This window comes from Megascapheus bottae, chromosome 2 (assembly GCF_031878675.1).
Source record: "Megascapheus bottae isolate mThoBot1 chromosome 2, mThoBot2.hap1, whole genome shotgun sequence".
NCBI lineage: Eukaryota > Metazoa > Chordata > Mammalia > Rodentia > Geomyidae > Megascapheus > Megascapheus bottae.
Genome location: NC_143510.1, coordinates 81,681,457 through 81,702,771, shown reverse-complemented (window position 1 = coordinate 81,702,771; position 21,315 = coordinate 81,681,457). Strand labels below are relative to the sequence as shown.

At 37.3% G+C, this 21,315-nt stretch overlaps 1 protein-coding gene across 2 annotated transcripts in view; it reads right to left on the bottom strand.

Moving 5' to 3' along the window:
- Gas2l3 (growth arrest specific 2 like 3) overlaps positions 1-20,923 on the bottom strand; it is a 32,097-nt gene extending 11,174 nt beyond the window's left edge. For both annotated transcript variants that reach the window (XR_016539614.1, XM_090357755.1), the window contains exons 1-9: positions 20,849-20,923; positions 17,914-18,068; positions 15,083-15,129; positions 13,755-13,923; positions 12,336-12,451; positions 9,589-9,730; positions 4,632-4,695; positions 3,700-3,838; positions 780-887 (exon numbers count right to left, since the gene is read on the bottom strand). Coding sequence is in view for 1 of the 2 variants with exons in the window: in XM_090357755.1 (XP_090213881.1) it covers positions 780-887; positions 3,700-3,838; positions 4,632-4,695; positions 9,589-9,730; positions 12,336-12,451; positions 13,755-13,923; positions 15,083-15,106 (762 nt within the window). In the remaining variant the exon portion in view is untranslated. The remainder of the gene's footprint in view (positions 1-779; positions 888-3,699; positions 3,839-4,631; positions 4,696-9,588; positions 9,731-12,335; positions 12,452-13,754; positions 13,924-15,082; positions 15,130-17,913; positions 18,069-20,848) is intronic.
- Between the last annotated feature and the right edge of the window lie 392 nt (positions 20,924-21,315).

Below are 21,315 nucleotides of genomic sequence, written 5' to 3'. Positions count from 1 at the left end.
ATAAAAGCTCAGACAGTGCCCAAGTCCTGAGTTCAAATTCAAGACCCATGAACAATAAGAATAACAACAGCACAACAAAACCTATAAGCGCTAGTTATCAAAAGAAAAAAGAAACTGAGATGAAAAAAAAATGGCTAGGAGAGCTGGAGACACATAAAAGTAACTTGGCCAGGTGCCAGTGGCTCACACCTGTAATCCTAGTTTCTTAGGAGGTTGAGATCTGAGGATCATGGTTCAATGCCAGCCCAGGCACGGAAGTCCATGAGACTCTTACCTCCAATTAACCACCAGAAAACCGGAAGTGGCTCGATGGCTCAAGTGGTAGAGCAGTAGCTTTGAGCTGAATAGCTCAGGGACAGCACCCAAGCCCAGACTTCAACCCCCAACACTGACCAAAAAAAAAGAAAAGAAAAAAGAAAAAGTGACTTGTTGAATTGAAAATTTCTTTGTACAACTACCTAATGAAAAAATCTGAAAAATGGAGCAAATTACCCGTGGTGTATGAAGTTGCCTTTTCCCAATTATGTTCAACATCTAAAGAACCTTAGCCAGCCCCGAGTTAGTTGATGTTAAATCTGTATGTTTGCCTTACATGAAATTCACCATATACCCATGATTTCACCTATTCTTCCTATATAGGAAAATTCTTCCACTTAAATGGCACCCTCTGGTCCAATTTTTTTAGACAGTAAAAGATGAGAAAAATGAAGGTGGAAAAGCAACAAATCCAATTCCACAACAAAATCAGTGTCTATACAGATTGTAAACAGCAGACTTACCCTAATAAAGAGAATTTTATCCCCTAGTCGATACCGTCCTTCAGATAAGTACTCAATAGAAAACCTGTGAGAACAGCTACAGGGAGGGTCTTCAGCAATATGTTTAACCTTGAATTAAAAAAAGAGAACAAACGTTTGTGCCTGCTGGAAAAACTATTGTGTTCAGTGCTAAAATGCAATGGTAATTGACAGGGAAATAAATTCCAAAGCTGAAAATTCAAAGGTGGTTTGGCTATTCAATAGTACTCCTTTTCTCATTCCAAATACTGGCACACAAAGTGCTAAAACTAACAGCACCACGAGTCACCCTCTCTGTCCAGGTAAAATCAATTTTGAAATCAAACTGCTGGAAGTCTGTAAATACATAGGACTGCAAAGGCATTTCAAAATACATTTGGTTTGGTTTCAGGAAACGTGAGATCATTAAGTTTGATTTAAACCCTGAATATATTTGTGTCAAAACCAAAGATTGGCCAATCAGGAAAAGGCCAAGAAAGAATTTTCACGTTCCCCTCATGCCATGCTATACCAACATTAGGGGTGAAAAGTATACTGAGATTTGTTCAGTGTCACAGCTTTTACAAAGGTAGAGACAAAGCTGGTGTTGGTGGCTCATGCCTCTAATTCTAGCTTTTCAGAAGGCAGAGACCTGGAAAATTGTGGTTTAAAGGCAGCCTATGCAGAAAAGACCAATGAGATTTTGTCTTCAATTAACCAGCAAAATGCCAGACTAGACGTGTGCCTCAAAGAGTAAAGCACCAATCATGAGCAAGAATGCCAAGTGACACCTCAATTTCCTGAGTTCAATCCCCAGTATAGATGAATATACCATATGTACATACAAAGCAATGTTCATATCTATTCATCTATAATGAAATAAAGTTCTTAAAAGTTTTCAGTTCAAGGTATTTTTCTAAAAACAGTAAAATGTTTGCTCCTTTCAATAGTCTATGAAAGATATGGGGGGAAAGGGGAAACACCATTTCAAAGCCTCATGAATTTTTTTATTGAATAACAACAACTCACAATGGTAGAAGTACAGTAAATAGAAAATTTCATTAATTCTGTATGTAAAACAGAAAATAAAATTGATTAAATAACATATATTAAATATCTTTGAGAAAAGCTGCATATTTGTCACTACAGAAAGTATTTAGATTTCCCCTAAAATTAGTTTTAAAAATGCAGTCATCAATATTTTTCTGTTACCTGTCACAGAGTGTAACTCAAAAATTCATTTGGCTTAATTTAGGCATGATATTTTGAAAAGTTTCTTTAGATACACTTACCAAGTGTACTTTATACAACTGCCTTAATTATCTACCCAAAATAAATGGACAACTGTGGATTTACCAAAGGCCTGGGAAGAAGAGTGTAGATTTTGTTTATTTTTCTGTATTGCTCAATCAACATTTAATGTGCTTATAAACAACTAGACTGATTTCCACAAGTCAGTCAATGAAGGCTGTCTTATTCAAAGCCTGGAAATACGTGCACAGTGTAGAAGCATACATACATCTAAAATGATTAAAAGTAAACTGAACTCAGGTAAAGAATGTACAGTTGCTAGAACTATGGTAATAGTTAACTAAAGTAATTTGGAAGAAGATAATTCTTTTAGTCCTTGCTTTCTGTAAAAATTTTATAAGTATACAGAATTTTGGTTGTTTACCTGGCAAAACCCTAACAATGAATCATGTAACAGTTTGTAAATGATTATTAGTAATGACTTCCTTGTTATATATATATATATATATTAAGCATTACTAAAGAGTGCTATAAAGTCTTTAATAAACAGTAAGCAATAAACAGCAGTAAGCAATTCACCCTGATCACTTACACTATACTTTCAGCAGAAGATTCAGAGCTTAAGCAATGAAATTTTACTCATTTCTACACAATGACCATATAAAGATAAGAAACTCTCAGGCTGTGATCCACTATCTGATAAATCTGCAAATATTCTGCTATCCCCTTAATATTCAAACAAACCCCCCATCAATTTTCCCCTCACAATTTCTCTTCCTCCTGTATTCTCCAAGTATCAATGTACTCTGATGAACTTAGGATGCTACCTTACATTTTATCTTTCCTTCATGATTAGTTATTCATTTCTGTGACATACCTCCTAAATCTCACCATATTTATTTCTTTTGCCTCTTTCATCATTACTACTGCTGAAATTCAAGTGCTCATCATTTTATATTTGGATCAATACCATAGAAACTAATATAACTCTGAGGGCCAGTGATTGTATATAGAGATTCCCGTCTTGAATACGTACGTGTTTGTTAGACACGTCAGTTGAAATATGATGTAAAAATCAATGTTAATAAATTCTTTAATAAAAATCATACAAAACAAAAAAATAAAAAAACCGCACTAAGAATAATCTCTATCATTTACAAACCAAATTATATTATGTTAAAAAGAGAGAGAGAGAAGGAGAGAGGGAGAAAGAGAGAGAGAGAGAGAGAGAGAGAGAGAGAGAGAGAGAGAGAGAGAGAGATAGCGCACACGCAGGCACCATAATCTTATCTACACAGGAGGCTAACAAGATTCGTTCCATCCCCAATTAACTAGCAAAATGCTAGACTACAGGCATGGCAAAGGGCAGAAATTCAGCCATGAGCAAGAAAGCTGAGCAAGAGTATTAGGCCATGGGTTCAAGCCTCAGTACCAACACATACATATGAATTCTTGTGGCCTTTTCTTCACTACCCAATTACACATCTACTCATACATAAGCAAGAAGAGATAGCCTTTAAAAAAAATAGTGCCCTCAACTCATCAGGGAATGGAGACTAGAAACCAGAATATATTTTGAATAAGAAATACTTGCTTTTAAACATAGCAATCCAGAAGCTGACTAAACTCTGAGATTTCAACTATCACAGTCAAAAATGTAGCAATTACTCACAGCTTCGTGTAGCTCTTCATGCTGACAGCATGATTTTGGAATGCTGATGGACTCTTCGGGCCCAGAGGTATTAAGCAAGGTTTCTTCTAATTCAATTTCTTTCTCAAGTTTTACTAATACTGGTGGCTCAACTCCATATCTGAAAACAAACCAGGAATCCGGTCATTCAAGTAAAACTGATGCACACTCCTGCATAACAAGATAGCTCTGTTTGTACAGCCTGACTCTCTTTTGCCAGCTGTTTTACTGGGACATCTGGAAATATGCTTAAATGCCATCGTAGATGGTCAAAAATAACCAGATCAGGGGTCGGGAGTTTGGCCTTAAGGGTAGAGTGCTTGCCTAGCATGCATGAAGACCCAGGTTCAATTCCTGGTACCACATACATAGAAAAAAGCCAGAAGTGGTACTGAGGCTCAAGTGGTAGAACTCTAGCCTTGAGAAAATCTAAGGACAGTGTTCAGGCCCTGAGCTCAAGCCCAGGACTGGCAAAAAAAGAAAAAAAAAACAGATCACAATTCCCATATCATAGTATGTTTGAGAGTAATAGATGTTCCCAATATTCTACCCGAAAGTCAGCTAGTTACAAAAGATGGCAAAGCAAGTAAAGCAGAAACAGAACCCTGCCTTCTTATCAGAGCCACCTTATGTCTAGAAATTTTCTCTGCCTCAAACTGCCTTAGAACTACAGCTCTGCCTTATTAATTTGAAAAAAAAGTAACTTTTTAGTGTTTAATATTAAGTGAAGATAAGTTATATGGAGAAAACATGTTCATGCAACAGAACAAAATAAAAATATAGAAAGATAAAATAGGAAATGTGGGAAAGAAATTTCAATAATCATTTTTCACTTATTAAAAAATTGCTCTTAAATTAAATACCCTTACAACTGTTTATGACATGGAAATGCTGAAAGATTGTGAAATACATACCTTGACACAATTCGACCAATTTCAAGAAGACAAAGATACACCTGCCTTGGATCTTTGTGTAAAACTGTAGAAAATGAAACACTATGTCTTAAAAAAACAGAATTAAATAAGGCAATATATTTCCAGCATGGATTTACATGTTTAGAAAAGACATTTTTTTTTTAGAAAAGACATTTTTAATGTCTCTATAGACTGTTATCCATTTGTAAATTTTTAACAAAACTTTTAATAGCAAAGAGGATGAAGATTCACCATTAGGCACTTATATAACATTTTAGGTCTTCAAAAATTAAGTACTTAGTAGCATTAACTTATGTCTATTTAAAACTTCAATAGATATTTATACTAGAAGAGATTCACATCTCAATTTTACACTAAACAATCATAGACTAGCTACTAATATCTTCCTTAAACTTAGCAAAAGCGGGAAGGAGCACTTCCTGACTTACTCCATCATTTGTCTGGTACCGAAGCCAGAAGCCACATGAAGAACGTCATGTGCCAACAACAACAACAACAAAAGCCAGTACGTACTGCTTACAAGGACAAATGTAGAAACCCTTGAGATGAACTCTGGTCATGCAAAATCTAGCAACATATAGGAAGAATTACCCACCATGATCAAGTGGGACTTATACACCAGAAGGCAGTATTAGTTCAACATATAAAAATAATACACCATTAATAGAACAAAGGGGGGACATACAAAAGAATCTAACAAAATAATATATAAGACACTTTCATGATGAAAAAATACACAATATAAACTAGTTAAGTTTGTAGATTTGATAAAAGGCATCTTTGAAAAACATATAGCTAATATTATTCTTTATTATATAAAACTTATTTAGTTTTCTTTCCAAGGAAAGGATAAAGGTAAGGATATCTCTGACAACTTATATTGCTAAGTGTATTGCAGGAAAACAAATAAGAGGAATGCAGACTGGAAAAGATGAAGATAAACTATCTGTACTCAAACCCTACATAGAGAAAACCCTAGAGTACATACCGAAAAACTTTAGAGATAGCTGGGCATGGTGGCTCATGACTATAATCCTAGCTACTCAGAAGGCTGAGATCTGAGAATCATGGTTCAAAGACAGCCCGGGCACTAAAGATCTTGAGACTCTTCAATTAACTACTAGAAAAAAGTGGAAGCAGTTACATAGACATCCACTTTATAGATTAGAAGACAACACTGTCAAAATGACAACAGTCCTCTATACTGACCTAGAGTTTCAATGTAATCCTTATCAAAACTCCAACAGCTTTTTCTTCTAAAAGGGATAAGATGATACTAAAATTAATATGGAATTGCAAAAGGCATAAAATAGTAAAAACCAATCTTGAAAATGAAAGAAGTATGGAGGACTAGTACTTCTTGACTTCAAAAACTATTGAAAGCTACAAAAATCAATTAGTGTACTATTAGCATAGAGATAGACATATGGAATAATGGGTTGGAAGTGAATGTCCAGAAATAAATCCATAGTTGTAAGTTCAATTGTTTCAACAAGACAATCCAATGGAGAAAAAAGTCTTCTCCATGTTATACCAAACGCAAAGCTTAAAACTAGATCAAAGATCCTAACATTCCAAGCTGAAACTATAAAAACTCTAATAAGGATACAGATAAACATCTACATGACTGTGAGGCAATAGTTTTTATATATAAGAAAAGTTACAGAGAAAAAAAGAAAATAGGTAAATTTAGATTATCTTCTTTTTGAAAAGTTTTATTCAGTAATTGATACTACAAAGAAAGTGAAAGAACAACAAAAAGACTGAGTAAAATGTTTACAAATCAATCTAAAGGCAGATGTCAGTGGCTCACACTTAATTCTAGCTACTCTGAAGGCTGAGAGCTGAGAATCATGGCTCAAAGCCAGCCTAGGTAGGAAAGTCTGTGAGATTTTCATCTCTAATTAAACAAATAGAAAATGGGAAATGGTATGGTGGCTCAAAGTAACACAGCACTAGCTTTGAGCAAAAGACCTCAGTGACAGTGCCTAGGCCCTGAGTTCAAGCCCCATGATCAACAATAACCAAAATAATAATAATAATCTAATGAAGGCCAAATATCTAGAATATATAAAAACCATTACAAGTCAATTAACAATGATAAGTGATACAACTTTAAAAACATAAGCAAAGGGTTTGGAAAATTCATTCTTCAAACAATATAAATAAGTTGTCAGTACACAAATGAAAAAAAACACTGAATATCAATAGAGAAATGCCAATCGAGCCCACAATAAAATACCATTTCATATCCACCAGGATGGTTGTAAGTAAATAAAAAAGTACTGACAGTAACAAGCATGGACAATGATATAAAGAAACTGGACACTTGAACATTGCCAGAGAAAATGTAAAATGGTCAGCCTCTGGGAAATAATTTGGTCTTCTTCAAAACAATAAACAGAACTACCATATGACCCAGCAGTTTCATCCTTAGGTTAAGTGCCTGAAAGAATTAAAAACATGTAGTCATGCAAACACACTTATGGAAATATTCATAGCAGCATTATTCGGATGGTCAAAAAAGCAGAAACTATCTGAGTTTCCACCAGCTGACAAATGGATTAAAAATATAATTTATCTATACAGTAGCACATTATTTAGCCATAAACTGGAATAGAATTTTGTCTATAATACAAAATGAATGAGCCATTAAAGCTAGGTGAAAGGAGCCAGACACTAAAGGTCACATATTATACCATGCTATTCTATGAAATGTCATACGGTTTTAAATTAGTAATTTCTATGTGAAGCACATCTTCATTATTTAAAAAAATTTTTTTCAAAGAAGCTTGGCATGGTGGCTCACGCCTATAATCCTAGCTACTCAGGAGGCTGAGATCTGAGCATCACAGTTCAAAGCAAATCTGGGCACTAAAGTCCCTGAGATTCTTATCTCCAATTAACCACCAGGAAACTGGAGGTGGTGCTATGGCTCAAGGGGTAGGGCAGTAGCCTTGAGCTGAAGAGCTTAGGGACCCCATGCCCAGGCCCAGAGTTCAAGACACATGACTGACAAAAAAAAATTCAAAGAAAACTCAACACATTTAAAATGGTTAACATTATAAATCTAATTATGGGTATTTTACAATAAAAATAAAAATGATCTTGAAAAGAATCACAATGAAAAAAAATAACAGAAAGAGGAAGATGAAAGATTCTGCTTCTAAAAACAAAAGAAAACTTTAGGACCAATGATAAAAACTCATAATCTACCTTCGTGGATCAGCTGTTATAGTAAAGAACTTTAGGAAAACATCTGAATTGTAACTGAGACATTCAGTGGGTGATGAATAGCATATACACTGATTCCCCTAATAGAAATGGCAGCTGTTCTCTGATTTATAAACAGCCCCTATTTCATCTCATTATAAAATCATCTCTATGCGTGTTTTATTATGGGACACAGTATCTCCCTATGGAGCCCAGGCTGATCTTGACCTCATGACCTTCCTCTGTATCACCCTCCTGAGTACTGGGATTATAGGCATGAATCACCATGACTGGCTATAAACTGTTCAGTGTTTAAGCAATAAAAACAAGTGTTCAAGTTTAACATTTATAGCAATAAAAGAATTTATCAGGCTAGGGGTATGAATCAATTATAATGCCTACCTATCAGGCAGAGGCTTGAGTTCAAACTACAGGCAGACAGACAGGCAGGCACACACCCATATATACACATACACACAGAAAACTAACACTTAGAAATACACTTGATAGTCTATTTATTTCTTAAAATTCCTTTAAGTTCCTAGAAAAATTTAAGAAATAACAAGAAGCCTTTCTTTAAAAGATCTTTACAAAATAAAGCTATTGGTTCTTCAGCTAAATGCCTAGAAATAAATGACTGGTATTTAATGACCTTCAGGACAGTTGCAAGTCTTTTATTGATGAGAAATATTCACATCAACCTTAGATCCTTCTAGAAACAGTTACCTAGAAGCTACGGCTTTCAAAGCATTCCCTCTTCCCATCGACCTCCTAGAAGAGGGGTGTTGCTTTCAATCAACTACTATGTCAGGAATGACCAGCACACCTGGATTTAAAGCAGGCTGCAACACCAAGGGCAAAACACCAGCCTGGCACGACCTTCTACAGGGAACAGGATTCTCTGGAGGCACACCACAAAGGTGGCAGCTTACCAAAGAGCAGGTATGTACCATCAGTGCCGATTACAGAAACTAGAATCAAACCTATCAAAAGTCCATTTGTTTTATATTATCATCACAAACCAGCAGTTGTAAAACAATGTCACTGAGAGTTCTCTCTGTAAAGGCAGATACCCACAGTCCCACCCTTGGGTAAATTGACTGTTCCCATCACAGTGTTTTACGGCACGTGCACATGCACGTGCACACACACACACATATACATAGTCTAAATCAACCAGTTAGCTACTAGGCTAGGCATTACACAAACTTTGCTGTTGACGTGAAGGAAATCAACAAATTTTCCAGCAGAGCAAGACTTTTAAAATCAATTGTCAAAAACAATTTCAATAATCAAATTGGCAGCTGTTGTTTACAAGATAAGTCTAAACACTATAAGTAAATCTCATTTGGCTTTCTGTTATTTCTGTAATGATCTGATTAATAAGAAATCACTTGTAATTCAGACTTGGTTGTGTAAATCTTGGGGTAAACATCAATTAGTAAAGCACTGGTCTACAGTCTTCTGACAGGCAACTCCTTTAACTTATAAAATTCCTTTAGAGCATTCTAATCACAGAAAATCTTTCCATAAATGAAAGGCCTAAAGTATTTGATTTACTATCTGATTATCCCAACTATTTCATATAGGATTAAAGAATGTTTCTAAGAAACCAAAATACATGGCATTCTGAGGCATTCATCTGCCAAGAAAAATTAGAAGCCAGGAATACAAATACATCCTACTCAACGCTGGTAAGTACAATGACAGCAACAACACATACCCAAGCCTTCAGACTCAAAGAGGTAAGTTTCATCAACCCCGATGTGTCGACACCAGTGAAGGAAGTTGGCAGTATTGTCTCTGGCAAAGAATGAACCTGATGCAGCATCTTTCTTACAAGGCACTTTTCCCATTGGAAAATCCTGGGAAATAAGTAAGGATGATTTTTAAAAGGCATCAAGAATATCGTATAACAAAATACATGTTCCATGGGTCAAATGTAACTAAAACTCAGTGTGCAACTTTAGGGGGGGAAATAAGATACCATGAAAAATGATTTTATTTCACTTTTATACACTGCCGAAACCGAGTCACGAGGAGCAGTACATTCATGCTTCTCGAGCCAATTTCTTCCCCCAGAATGACACAATAATCTTCATTATCATTACACAGCCTAAACTCTAAAGTACATCTCTATGGAAAAATGTCTTCTCACAATTATTTCAAACACAAAATGACTCCCACGTTTTGGCAAACACACATATCCATCCCTGCTTACTTCCCTAACATGTAGATTCTTGATAAATATAGTCCTGAGGTTCTCTAAGAGACTATAAAAGACAAACAGACATAACCCCTGATTCTTCATTCAGGTTCTTTGAAAACCTGATGACCCAAGTTTCACAGATGTCTATTTTACTATCTGCCTAGAGTATTTAGATAACCCTGCCAAGTCTGGGACAGAGAGATTTTTATTTAAATTTTTACTTAGGAAATTTATGAATGTAGGTGTTTTTTTTAATGCAGTAAGTACAGTAGATAAGTCTGGAGTCTATCTTTCATTTCAGTTCCTCTTTCCCTAGGGATAACCATTATTACCACATGCACATATATCCTTCCTGTTGGTATTGTTTTCTGAGACTAAAATAGCCTGTGAGATTTCTCTTTGTGTATATGACTAAATACAGACTATATGATCAAGACAAACAGTGCAGCAAAATACAAACAATATCAACCAAAATCCTCTCGCCAACATTTTGATATTTCTATTCTATTCTATTCTAGCTATATATAGAGTGCCCATTAAGTGACACATAAATACACTAATCTACCATTTGATTTATGGGTATGCACATGTATACTTAGCAACAGGCTGTAGACATCTTTTAGGGTTGAAAATAACAAATTTAAGTACCATTTGTAATAAACATAATTATTTCAATGTGTTTAGGTAACATAATTAATTTTAAATAATTTCTCTACTGACACATACGAATGAATATTTAGATTGCTCCTAAGATTGGTTGTGTTTTTTGTCAGTTGTGGGGCTTGAACTCAGGCCCTGGACACTCATCTTGAGCTTTTTTGCTCAAGGGTTAATGCTCTACTCTACCACTTTGAACCACATCTCCACTTTAGATTTTTGAGTGGTTAATTGGAGAAAAAAGTCTCACAGGACTTTTCTGCTCAGGCCAACTGAGAACCATGGTTCTCAGATCTCAGCCTCTTGAGTAGCTAGGATTACAGATATGAGCCACTAGCATCCTACTTGTTCTTAAGTTTTTGTACTATCATTTTTGTTAACTTATGAACAAATCTTACATATCAAAGGGACATATTTCAGTATAACACAGCTGTATATGTATGGATATACATGTGTGTATATGTCACTATCCCCAGAATGTTGATATTAATTTGTGTTTTCATTAATAGTATGAGTGCTCAGACCCCAAACTCCTGAAAACATTCACATTTGATAAACACAAAGAAAACCTGATCTACCTCAAATCATAACTACAGGACCAAAGAATGAAAGCGAGCTTGAAAATTATCAGTCATTCCATCAATATTTATGGATTTACCATCAAAGCAATATTTGGAGAATGCAAAAATATAATAACATAATAATAACAATAGGGGTCTGGAGTTTGGCCTAGTGGTAAAGTGCTTGCCTAGCATGCATGAAGGCCCAGGTTCGATTCCTCAGTACTACATACACAGAAAAAAAAGTCCAAGGAGAGTACTCAGGCCCTGAGTTCAAGCCCCACAACTGGCAAAAATAAATAAATAAATAAATAAATAATAACAATAATAGCAGCTGCTTACCTGTGAGCTAAGAACTATACCAAGGTCTTTTCTCACTTAATCTATACAGCAGTCCTACAAGGAAGGTACTACCATTCTCAAGAAGAGCTAAGCTGGGTGCTGGAGGCTCATGCCTGCAATCCTGGCTACTCAGGAGGCTGAGATCTAAGAATCTAGGTCGAAAGCTTGCCCTGTAGGAAAGTCCATGAGATTCTTATCTTCTCCAGAAAACTGGAAGTGGTACTATGGCATAAAGTGGTAGAGCACTAGCCTTAAGAGGAAAAGTTCAAGAACAGTGCCCAGCCCCTGAAGCCTCAAGACTGACAAAAAGAAAACAGACACAAAAACAAGATCTAGCTACTAGATACGCACAATGCATTGATCTATACTAGATATATACTAGATGTCACCTAGCCATTATCACACTTAACTTCAATGAACACACAAATTCCATAAGGCAAAGGCCAATATCTCTATTTTTCTGAGTATGTGGTACTGAGGAATTGAACCCAAGACTTCGTGCGTGCTAGGCATGCACAGCGGCTCTACCACTAGGCTATGTTCCCAGCCCAAGTAACATTTTTCTTGATGCTCCAAAAGATAAAAGTAAAATTTCCACGATCATAACCGGGTGTGGGGTGGAAAGTCACAGCCTTGTCAAGCTGACAAAAGACAAACATGACCAATCAATTTGTGGCAAAATACACCATCATTGTTACTAACCCCTGATTCTTCAGAATTGCATGCTTTCACCATATTTTGAAGAACATTGATCAGTTGGCATAACAGCACTCCATTATCCAGTTCTTCCAATAACCTTTCTGCCTTCACTTCAATACCTGAAAACATATTTTAAAGTTAAATTTGGGAAAGCACAATCAGGTTGTAGCTAGAAAGCTAAATAGACTCTAAGTGTCTGTCTCTGATCAGACTCTAAGTGTTCCCTCTTAAAAAATATACTTAAAACAGTCAAGCTAAATGAAAGACAACTAAGACCAAAAATATCTGTGTAGAGAAAGAAAAAAATCAGAAAACTGATACTCATTTTATTTTTATTTTAGGTAAAATAAATTCACAGCATATTAATGCTGCTTGCACTGAAAAAATGATTATCTACAAATAAAATGCATGTTGTTACAATTTAGGATACCACAACAAATGGCTGAGGAATACCAACTTTTCACCTCTAAAATGCCACTGTCCAACTATTATTCTACATTTAAGGTGAATTTTTAAAAGTTTAAAGATCCATCATATCTTCTAAAAGAAAAAATATACAAGATATTCTCCAACCCTATATGTCTTTCTGGGTGTCATATGTACCTACACCTCAACATTTCAGAAACGGAAATCATTTTAACTACTGTCTATATTCCTCAGGATCTTGTGGCTTATATAAAATAGGAGAAGGGCATTTGTAATAATTAGTACAAACCTTGGACTCTTCCAGCAGAGGTTTACAATAGCTCAAAACCTAGATACATAAGGTCATATAGGATGAGACTAAATGAAAGGACCTCCAGGATACGGAAACAAGAGCTATAAGGAGCTATATAATGTGTAATTGTTGTTCTTAATGTACTATATTATTTCTCATCCCTTTTGTTGTTCCTTGGTTATTCTCATGGTGTTACAGTATCTTACCTTATAATCTAGTATATTGCATATCTGGTATATTTATTTATTTAAGATAGGAAAGGGAAGGGGAGAAAACAAGATGGGGGGGAATGGGGACAAAAACATGAGAAGGGGTATCAATATGCCTGAAGTAATGCCCCTTCTATCTGGTGAATATAACTGTAACCCCTCTATTAATTACAATTAAAAATATATGAAAAAAGTAAAAATAAATAAAATGGGAGAAGGGTGTTGGTAAACAGCAAACAAAATAAAGTAAAAATAATAAAAGTCTTCAAAAAAGACTTAAAATATTAATAGTGATGTTGTCTACTTAAAGCTATCACCCAAGGCAGTTAAATATCAAATTTCCTACAACTCACGATCCAAGATTCAAGGAAATCAGAGATCTCTCCAGCTACAAAGAATTTAAGCTTGGTGAGAACAAGGACCATTAATATTTCACTGTACTATGCCTGGCATTTAGAGCAAAAATTCCTTAAGGAATATATTTGCAAGCCTTACCTAGTAGACTAGATAACCAAATAGACAGATCCTCTTGCATAGGCAACAGAGTAGCTTCGTGCCTCACTGCTATCCACTCGTCATACTGACAAACATCAGCCAATCCTGGTCCATGTCTGGGAGTCAGAGGGCTCCGTGGACTCAGCGGCAGATCTTCCCCAAACCATACCTAGAGAGATCACCAACATGGGAAAGAAAGTAACCTCTGCAAATGTCACCATGCTCCATGTTTAAACAATGAAATGGAAATCATGCAATATACAACAAGTACAAAACTGCAACATCTCAAAAGAAAGTACATAAATGGGAAGCACACTGAATCTAGATATGTAAGAGAAATCCTGATACTTTAGGCTTTGTTAGCCATTAAGCAAAACTGAGACGATATAGAAGAGGTTATATGGGATACTTAGATAACAATTATTTTAAAGTGTGTACCCATGTTTATCTTGGGGTCATACAAAAATCACATGGCAGACTAACTTTGCTTCATAGACTGTATGTTTGCTGACTGTTTGCTACTCCTTTCTCTTAAATCAAAACATTTAGAATTGTTTTCCTAAAGGTAACATGATAATTGTGATTTAAGGTTTACAACTGCCACTTATGTATTCATTCATTCATCCATTCATTCAGCAAACATTCATTCACTGTGCACTGCCACCATCACTGACTCCTCCCTTGGTACTCCTTTTTTCTTATTAAGAATGGAACACAAAAAAGGGGGGAGGGGAGATAAAGAGGAGGGGGAAAGGGAGTTCTATTTCTATAAAAGAAATAAAAAGGACAGAAGAATAGTACAGCAAAAATCAGCTCTGGAAATTATTCAATAAGATTATTCTGGCATGTCTCATTACCACTGCCCCCCCAGCTTACCTCCACTAAAAAATACTCTTTAACATGTTATGTTTAACACCTAGTCGTACGTTAAACACAGGCATTTATTATATATACACATCTAAACTAAAAATTTGTATTTTCAAATAGAGCAAGGGAAAAAAATCCACAAAAATACTCAACTTCTTTTTCCAGTGATACCTTTTAAGATTTTTTATTCTTTTAGTCAAAAGAAATAAAATCTTAGAATTAAAATGTCTTCAGAACTACAAAGTCAAAATGTATTCTTGTAATTAAAATGTGATGTCAGAAAAGCAAATGTCACAAAAACATATTGTGGTAAATTTAGTATTTTCTTAATTTGATAGTATTAACTCATCATACACACACACACACACACACACACACACACACACATTTCAAGAGGGTGTATGTGCGTGTGTGTGTGTGTGCGCATGTGTTCACAGATACATTCCAAGAAAACTACTTACTTGAATTGCAGGCTGCATGGTCATCTATACTGAATGAAACTGCTATTCTGAAAACAGAACAAAATATTAGTATTGTAGACAATGTCACCTTTCTGGCCCTCAAATCCCCATGTTTCAAGATCAAGAAAAGTGCTCTACTATCTTTATAAACTTAAAACTTTTCCCCCTGGTGGGAATAGTTTGATTAAAGAGGAATCCAATAATGACTCCTTATATCTTATTTTATAAGGGAACTGTTCACTTGAAAGAGGAAAATCTGAACCACACTGTAATACATTGTTTCTGGCACTAGTATCAAAGTAATCCTTGAAGCATCTGGACAGTTAGAATTAACAACAAAGCTTGTTTCATATGAAAGTCACTCTGATTTTTCTTTTTCTCTATAACAGGGCACAAAAATAAAGTAAAATAAATAGCACAAAACCCATGCTGAAATTCAAGCATTTTTATCTCATCCTCATGGAGATAATGAAAAGACATATGGACTTTGTACAAACTCACAAGGCAAACCACAACTTTATTCTGCTGTACCACAAAATTAATAAAGATAATTATCAATGTAAACTGTGAAAAATATTTAGTGCCTTCCTATAATAATTTTAAGACACACAAAAACAAAGGGTACAGCAATTTTTAGTTCCAAAGTACTATTTTAAAGTCTGCACAAAAAGAAACACTTTAATAAATTAAGTTAGATTCATGCAATTCTTTAACATGTTTTCAGGAGGAAAATAATAAGTGAACAGGTTTAAAATACTCAAAACAATAAGGACTACATAAAACATAGGATTATTGATGATGGATTATACCATAATAAGGAAGTTAATTTTCATTGGAAGCCACAATTAAGACATTCTAAGAGAAAAAAGTTACAAGAACCATTTGTGAGGCTAAAATGCTCTCAGCTTCCAAGGAAAAGTTCTTCCTCTACTAAGGTGGATCAGACACATCTCAGTCCAGTACCACCTATACATACCACTTGCCTCTCAGTAATATTTCCTCTTGTGCCAAAGTGGAACCTGGGCTAAACCCAACTGAAGAGCCTATGACTGAGCCACATTTTCTTCGCAGGAAGGCAAAAGACAACAGAACGTCCCTTTGAATGTCATTTTTTTCCTTCTTTCGACCACAGCAAAAGGCCAAAATACAAGTGAGTATTACTAATGAGCTTGTTATGCTTCCCACGAGCTAATTCATTGGGGAATACATTTTCCTTTAGCATAAATAATCCTTTGTCCCCAACAAAGATCCACAGTAAGAAGCTTCCAAGATCATTTTTTTTTTTTGAACCTCCAGCGGAGAAGCTGCTCCCATTAAAATGGAGTTCCACATCCTCAGACAAGAGCTCTAACAGTTGGATCTGCCAACCTCAAACAAAAGAAAGCCAAAATTATAAGGCGTGAGCAAATCAAGCACACTGACACATTCACAAAAGAGCTATTGCAAGAATGTTTAGTAGTTGCACTTTTTATAGAAAATTCAACAAAATTAGTTTTATGAAAGAAACGAAGAATTTCTGCCCAAACATGCAATCATTTGAACTTTAACAAAAGTCTTACTAACAAAAAATAATAATTCCTCTTGTGTAACAAATAGGAAGAACTATTTTTAAAATGACAAAAAAAGAAACCCCATCTGGATTACCTATGAAAAGAAAATTTTAATAATATATTAGTCAGATAAGTTATAATGTATTCTCATATGTGAAAAACTATTATGCACATTAATAGATGGTTTTATTAGAAAGCTTTTAATATATAGTGGAGGCTGAATCAGCTAATCATCAATTACTTAATGAATCCTCACTACACTCCAGAGAGGAAGAGACAGTGTTTTGATAGATTCTAGTCATTCAATATTCTCTTTCAAAGTAATTTTTATATCTCAGGTATATAATCCAAAGAGTGGTTTCTTGGCTAGCGCTGGTCCCAGATTTGTATCACAACCACAACTCTTGCATTTCACCCATTTTTATTACCTATTTTCCTAATTTCTAACTTATCCCAAAGTCTCAGCATTACTTTTCACATAAGCCAATTACAATGAATCATTAATTCTTTATTGGAGACACATTTTAGTTAACAACTCAGTGGCCTTGTCTGGCTTTTGTTCATCTTCCTTTATGTGGAAGCCAAATTTCAATTTAATGCTGTAGCAGCCTATAGATGTCTTTTTCCTAAGACCAGTTTTTTTTTTTGGGGGGGGGATATGGTGAGGGGTTGGGAGAATGGAACAGACCTCTTCTAAACTCTAATCCTGGTAGGAATCTTTCCCAACTTTCACAAGACAAGTATATGCAGAGACCTTAAGAACCTTACTCTCAGGTTTTAAAGTCTGGGAAATGTTAGAAAGCCACACACACACACACACACACGCATACACTAAGAGATGATGCTCATCCACTCAAAGCTTGACTTGTCAAGAGGTCCTCAAGGTCATCTGTCACAGGATTGATTCTTCACTACTATATAACTTCAAACATGGAAGAAAAAGCCAGCCTAAGGAAGTCAGCCTGGCCCGTGCTGAGGGCCCTGAAGCACTGTATACTTTCATTCCTAAAAACATGAGGAAGCCAACTCCCAAGTGTCATGGCTTCTTCCATGTAGAAGTGGCAAAATAGCACAAACAAACAAACGTAATAATAAAAACATTACCACTGACCCACCTCCCCACTGACCACAGGATTACCAACAAGATATGTAAGTTACGAGGATATGATCACTGTTACAGCATGGACAGTGGCTTCCTAATTGCCTAACAGAAAAATAGAAATGCTGTCCCTATACCAAACATCATTCATAGAGTTTTTAATGTGTACCAGCATCACTCACCATAAAGACAGTACTTCGGAAGTGTGAAGTATCAGACCCATCTGGTTCTAAATTCAGCTCTGATGTGTTCTAGTGATTTGGCTGTGGGCAAGTCAACGTCTCGGGGCCTCAGTGTTTTCTTCTGAAAAATTGGGTGTCATCACACCTTCATCTGGCTGTTGTAAAAACAAAAGATGATACCTATAAACTACCTGACACACAGCAATTAACAAATATTAATTCTTTGATGAGGAATAATTATACTTTATTTAATATAATTTATGAAATTAACAAGATCAAATGAGATTAGTAATACTCACATCATTAAACATAATTTGGAAAGCTTCCTTTATTGAGCCCAAAATAAATACCAGCTATTAAGTGAAAGTAAAGTCTTTAAAATATTCATATTATAACTGGAAGTCAAAATTCATAATTTAAGATTCTCTATGCTGGCCTAGTATGGCAGCTCACATCTGTAATCACCGCCTCTTCAGAGGCCCAGATCAGAAAGATCACAGTTCAAGACCAACACAGGCAAGAAATTAGAGACTCCCATCTCAACATGCTAGGTATGGCGGCGCATGCCTGTCATCATAGCTTTGTAGGAGGACGGTGTTTCATTCCCTACTGAAAAGTAGGAATGTTAGAAAACAGATTGGGTGGGAAGAGAAAAAACAAAAACATGCTTCCCTAGGAAAAACTAGTTGTCTGTCTTCTCCATGTGTTTCTGCTTATAGAAGAAATGTGACAGAGCTGTCCAATGCAGGACTTTTTTGTGATATTATTAATTATTCATTGTGTGATCCGAATCAATATATAATTTTCTCAACATGACCAAAGTACAATGCAGTGATTACTGGTCAACCAGTTGAGTTGGTACCATCAAATTGAGTTGTCTAATATACCAAATAGCTCATTAAGAAAAATCATGACAAAGGCTGGCACACAGGTAGAGGTTTCAAGAGAAGAGGGTAAAACAACTGTAGCATGGCAAGGGCCAAGGAGTCTGCTCATGAACCACCAGCACCCAGCTTATTATTTCTCGGTATTTTTAAGTTCATAATGTAGTCAAAATAAAAAAGCCCACAACAGAAATGAATTTGTGCACACAAATAACCTGGTCCAGGGAATTTGCTTCATTTGCTAATAATAGAAGGCAAAAGTTGTGTGTACAGAAAAGAGCCTGAATGTTGTCTGGAGTGAGACAGTCTGTGCTCCATTCTACTTGGACCTGGCTAAGTGCCTCTCCCTTCTCAGTGTTAGTTTCCATAAGCATTAAGTGGAATAATAAGATAGCAGAGTTGCTAAGAAGTGTAACAATAACACAAAAGCCTTAGAACACCTCCAGGCATTTCGTAGGTAACAATGTCTGATCAATTCCAGATGTTATTTTAAGTGCTTTACATGCATTAACTTTATCAGTAATCCTCACTACCTCTGGAATCACCTTCACCTTCTGCATCTGCTTCTACCCACCTTTTACAGATTGTCACTTTTCATCGAAGATGAACAGCACAGAAATGGTAACTGCTGTGTGTTAGGCAACTGTGTTAAACGAGTTCTACGGATTATTTTTGCTTAATCCTCACATCAATGAAGTAGGGGCTATTATTAACCTTCTTTTACAGATTAGGAAATTTAGGCTTAGAAAGATTAATCTCCTTGCCTAAGGTCACACACCTAGTATAAAGTGTCATTTCAGTCTTCACATGCTTAGCCACTACCCAAATGAAAAGTAACACCACTTCAGCTGGGCAGGGTTGGTTCAAGCCTATTAATCTAGCTTCTCAGAGGCGTGAGATGTCAGGATTGCAGTTTGAAGCCAACGTGTGGGGAGGGGGGATGTCAGTGAGATTCTTATCTCCAATTAATAACCAAAAATGGAACTCCGGCTCAAGCGCTGGAGAGCCAACTTTGAGTAAAATAACGGAAAGAGATAACCCTGGCTTTGAGTTCAAGTCTCAGGACACACACACACACACACCACAAAAAGCCACCTCTTGTAACTCTGGGATGCCAATCCAGTATCACCTGGGTTTAATGAGCTTTTTTTTTTTTTTAAGTGGAGAGTCAGGTGTACACGAGAAGATGGATCTACAGCAGATTCTCACGCGGGTTTCAGCCCAGGGAGAACCTCTAGGTGTTGAATAATCCCAGCGACTAATCAAGTCAGGGTCAAGAGAGGTGATCCGATTGCTCACAGACTACTTATTTTCGGGGGAGAGTACTTATTAACGCACTCCTTCACAGGAGCAAAACCTTAACTCTGACATCCACCGAGCCTGCAAAAACCCATCATTAAAAAAAAGAAAGAAAGAAAAAGAAACGGGGCCAGTCACCGACCATCACGTAGTAAAAAAGCACACACTCTTCACCTTACCCACAGGGGTGTGTGTGGGTGGACGAGAAAGCCCGGTGCACGGCCCGGCCGCGCTCCCGGCTCCCCGCCGGGCCCGGGGTGAACGCGAAAGGCCCGGCGCCCCGCTCTTTCCTGAGTCAGCGACTTGTTTTATTATTTTTTTTTTAAGCCCCAGGGCGATGATGAAGAATCCTATGACCCTCTCTGCCCTAGCCGCGGCCTCCGCTCCCGCTGGGTGGTGAAAACTGGACAGGCAGGGGCTCCGCGCACACCCCGAACCTACCCTGTCCCGTCACCTGCCGGCGGCCCCGCCCCCTCGCCCCCAACACACCTGTCGCCCCTCTCGCCCACCCGGCGTGGGCAGGGTACAGACAAGACGAGCGCAGCCTGACTGATGGCGCTCGCAACCAATCAGAGCGCGAGACTCTCGCAAGCCAGCCAATCGCAAAACTCCTCCGAGGCCCACCCGAACCTCCCCACACATTGTGGGGGTTCCGCAGATGCTTGAGGCCCCGGGCTAAGGCGCGAAACGCCTCCGAATGGGAATGAAAAGTTGGCGGAGGAAAAGGGAAGGCGAAGTAGGAAGTCACTCACCAGGACCGGCTCGAGAAGTTCACGTTCTCCCCCTCCCAGGCAGGACACTTAGATTCAATCTGTGCTGGGCGGGTGACACGCCCCTGACAAACCGCCGCGGCCGCCAGGGCCTCAGGGTTCGCCACGGAGTGCCGCCCGCCTGTTTTGAAGGAGCCAATCAGGGCGCGGGGGCGTGGTCTCGCCACGCCCCATTTAGCCCGGGAAGGCGTGGTCCTGAGGCTCCGTCTGGCGCGGGCGTGACTGGACGCCTTCCTCTCGCCCACCGCCTTGCACTGCACTTGACCTGCCCCGTCTGGAAGCCCTGGTGGTCTAGACCACCACTTTTTACTCGGGGAACAGTGACATAGTATGAGTATCTGGCCTTCCGCTCGGTGACAGCGACAGACCCCATTTGTCCTGACCGGCCGAAGCGATGGATGAACCTGATCGCCAAAGATGGCTCTTTAGCATCTCAAGTCCTTGGCACC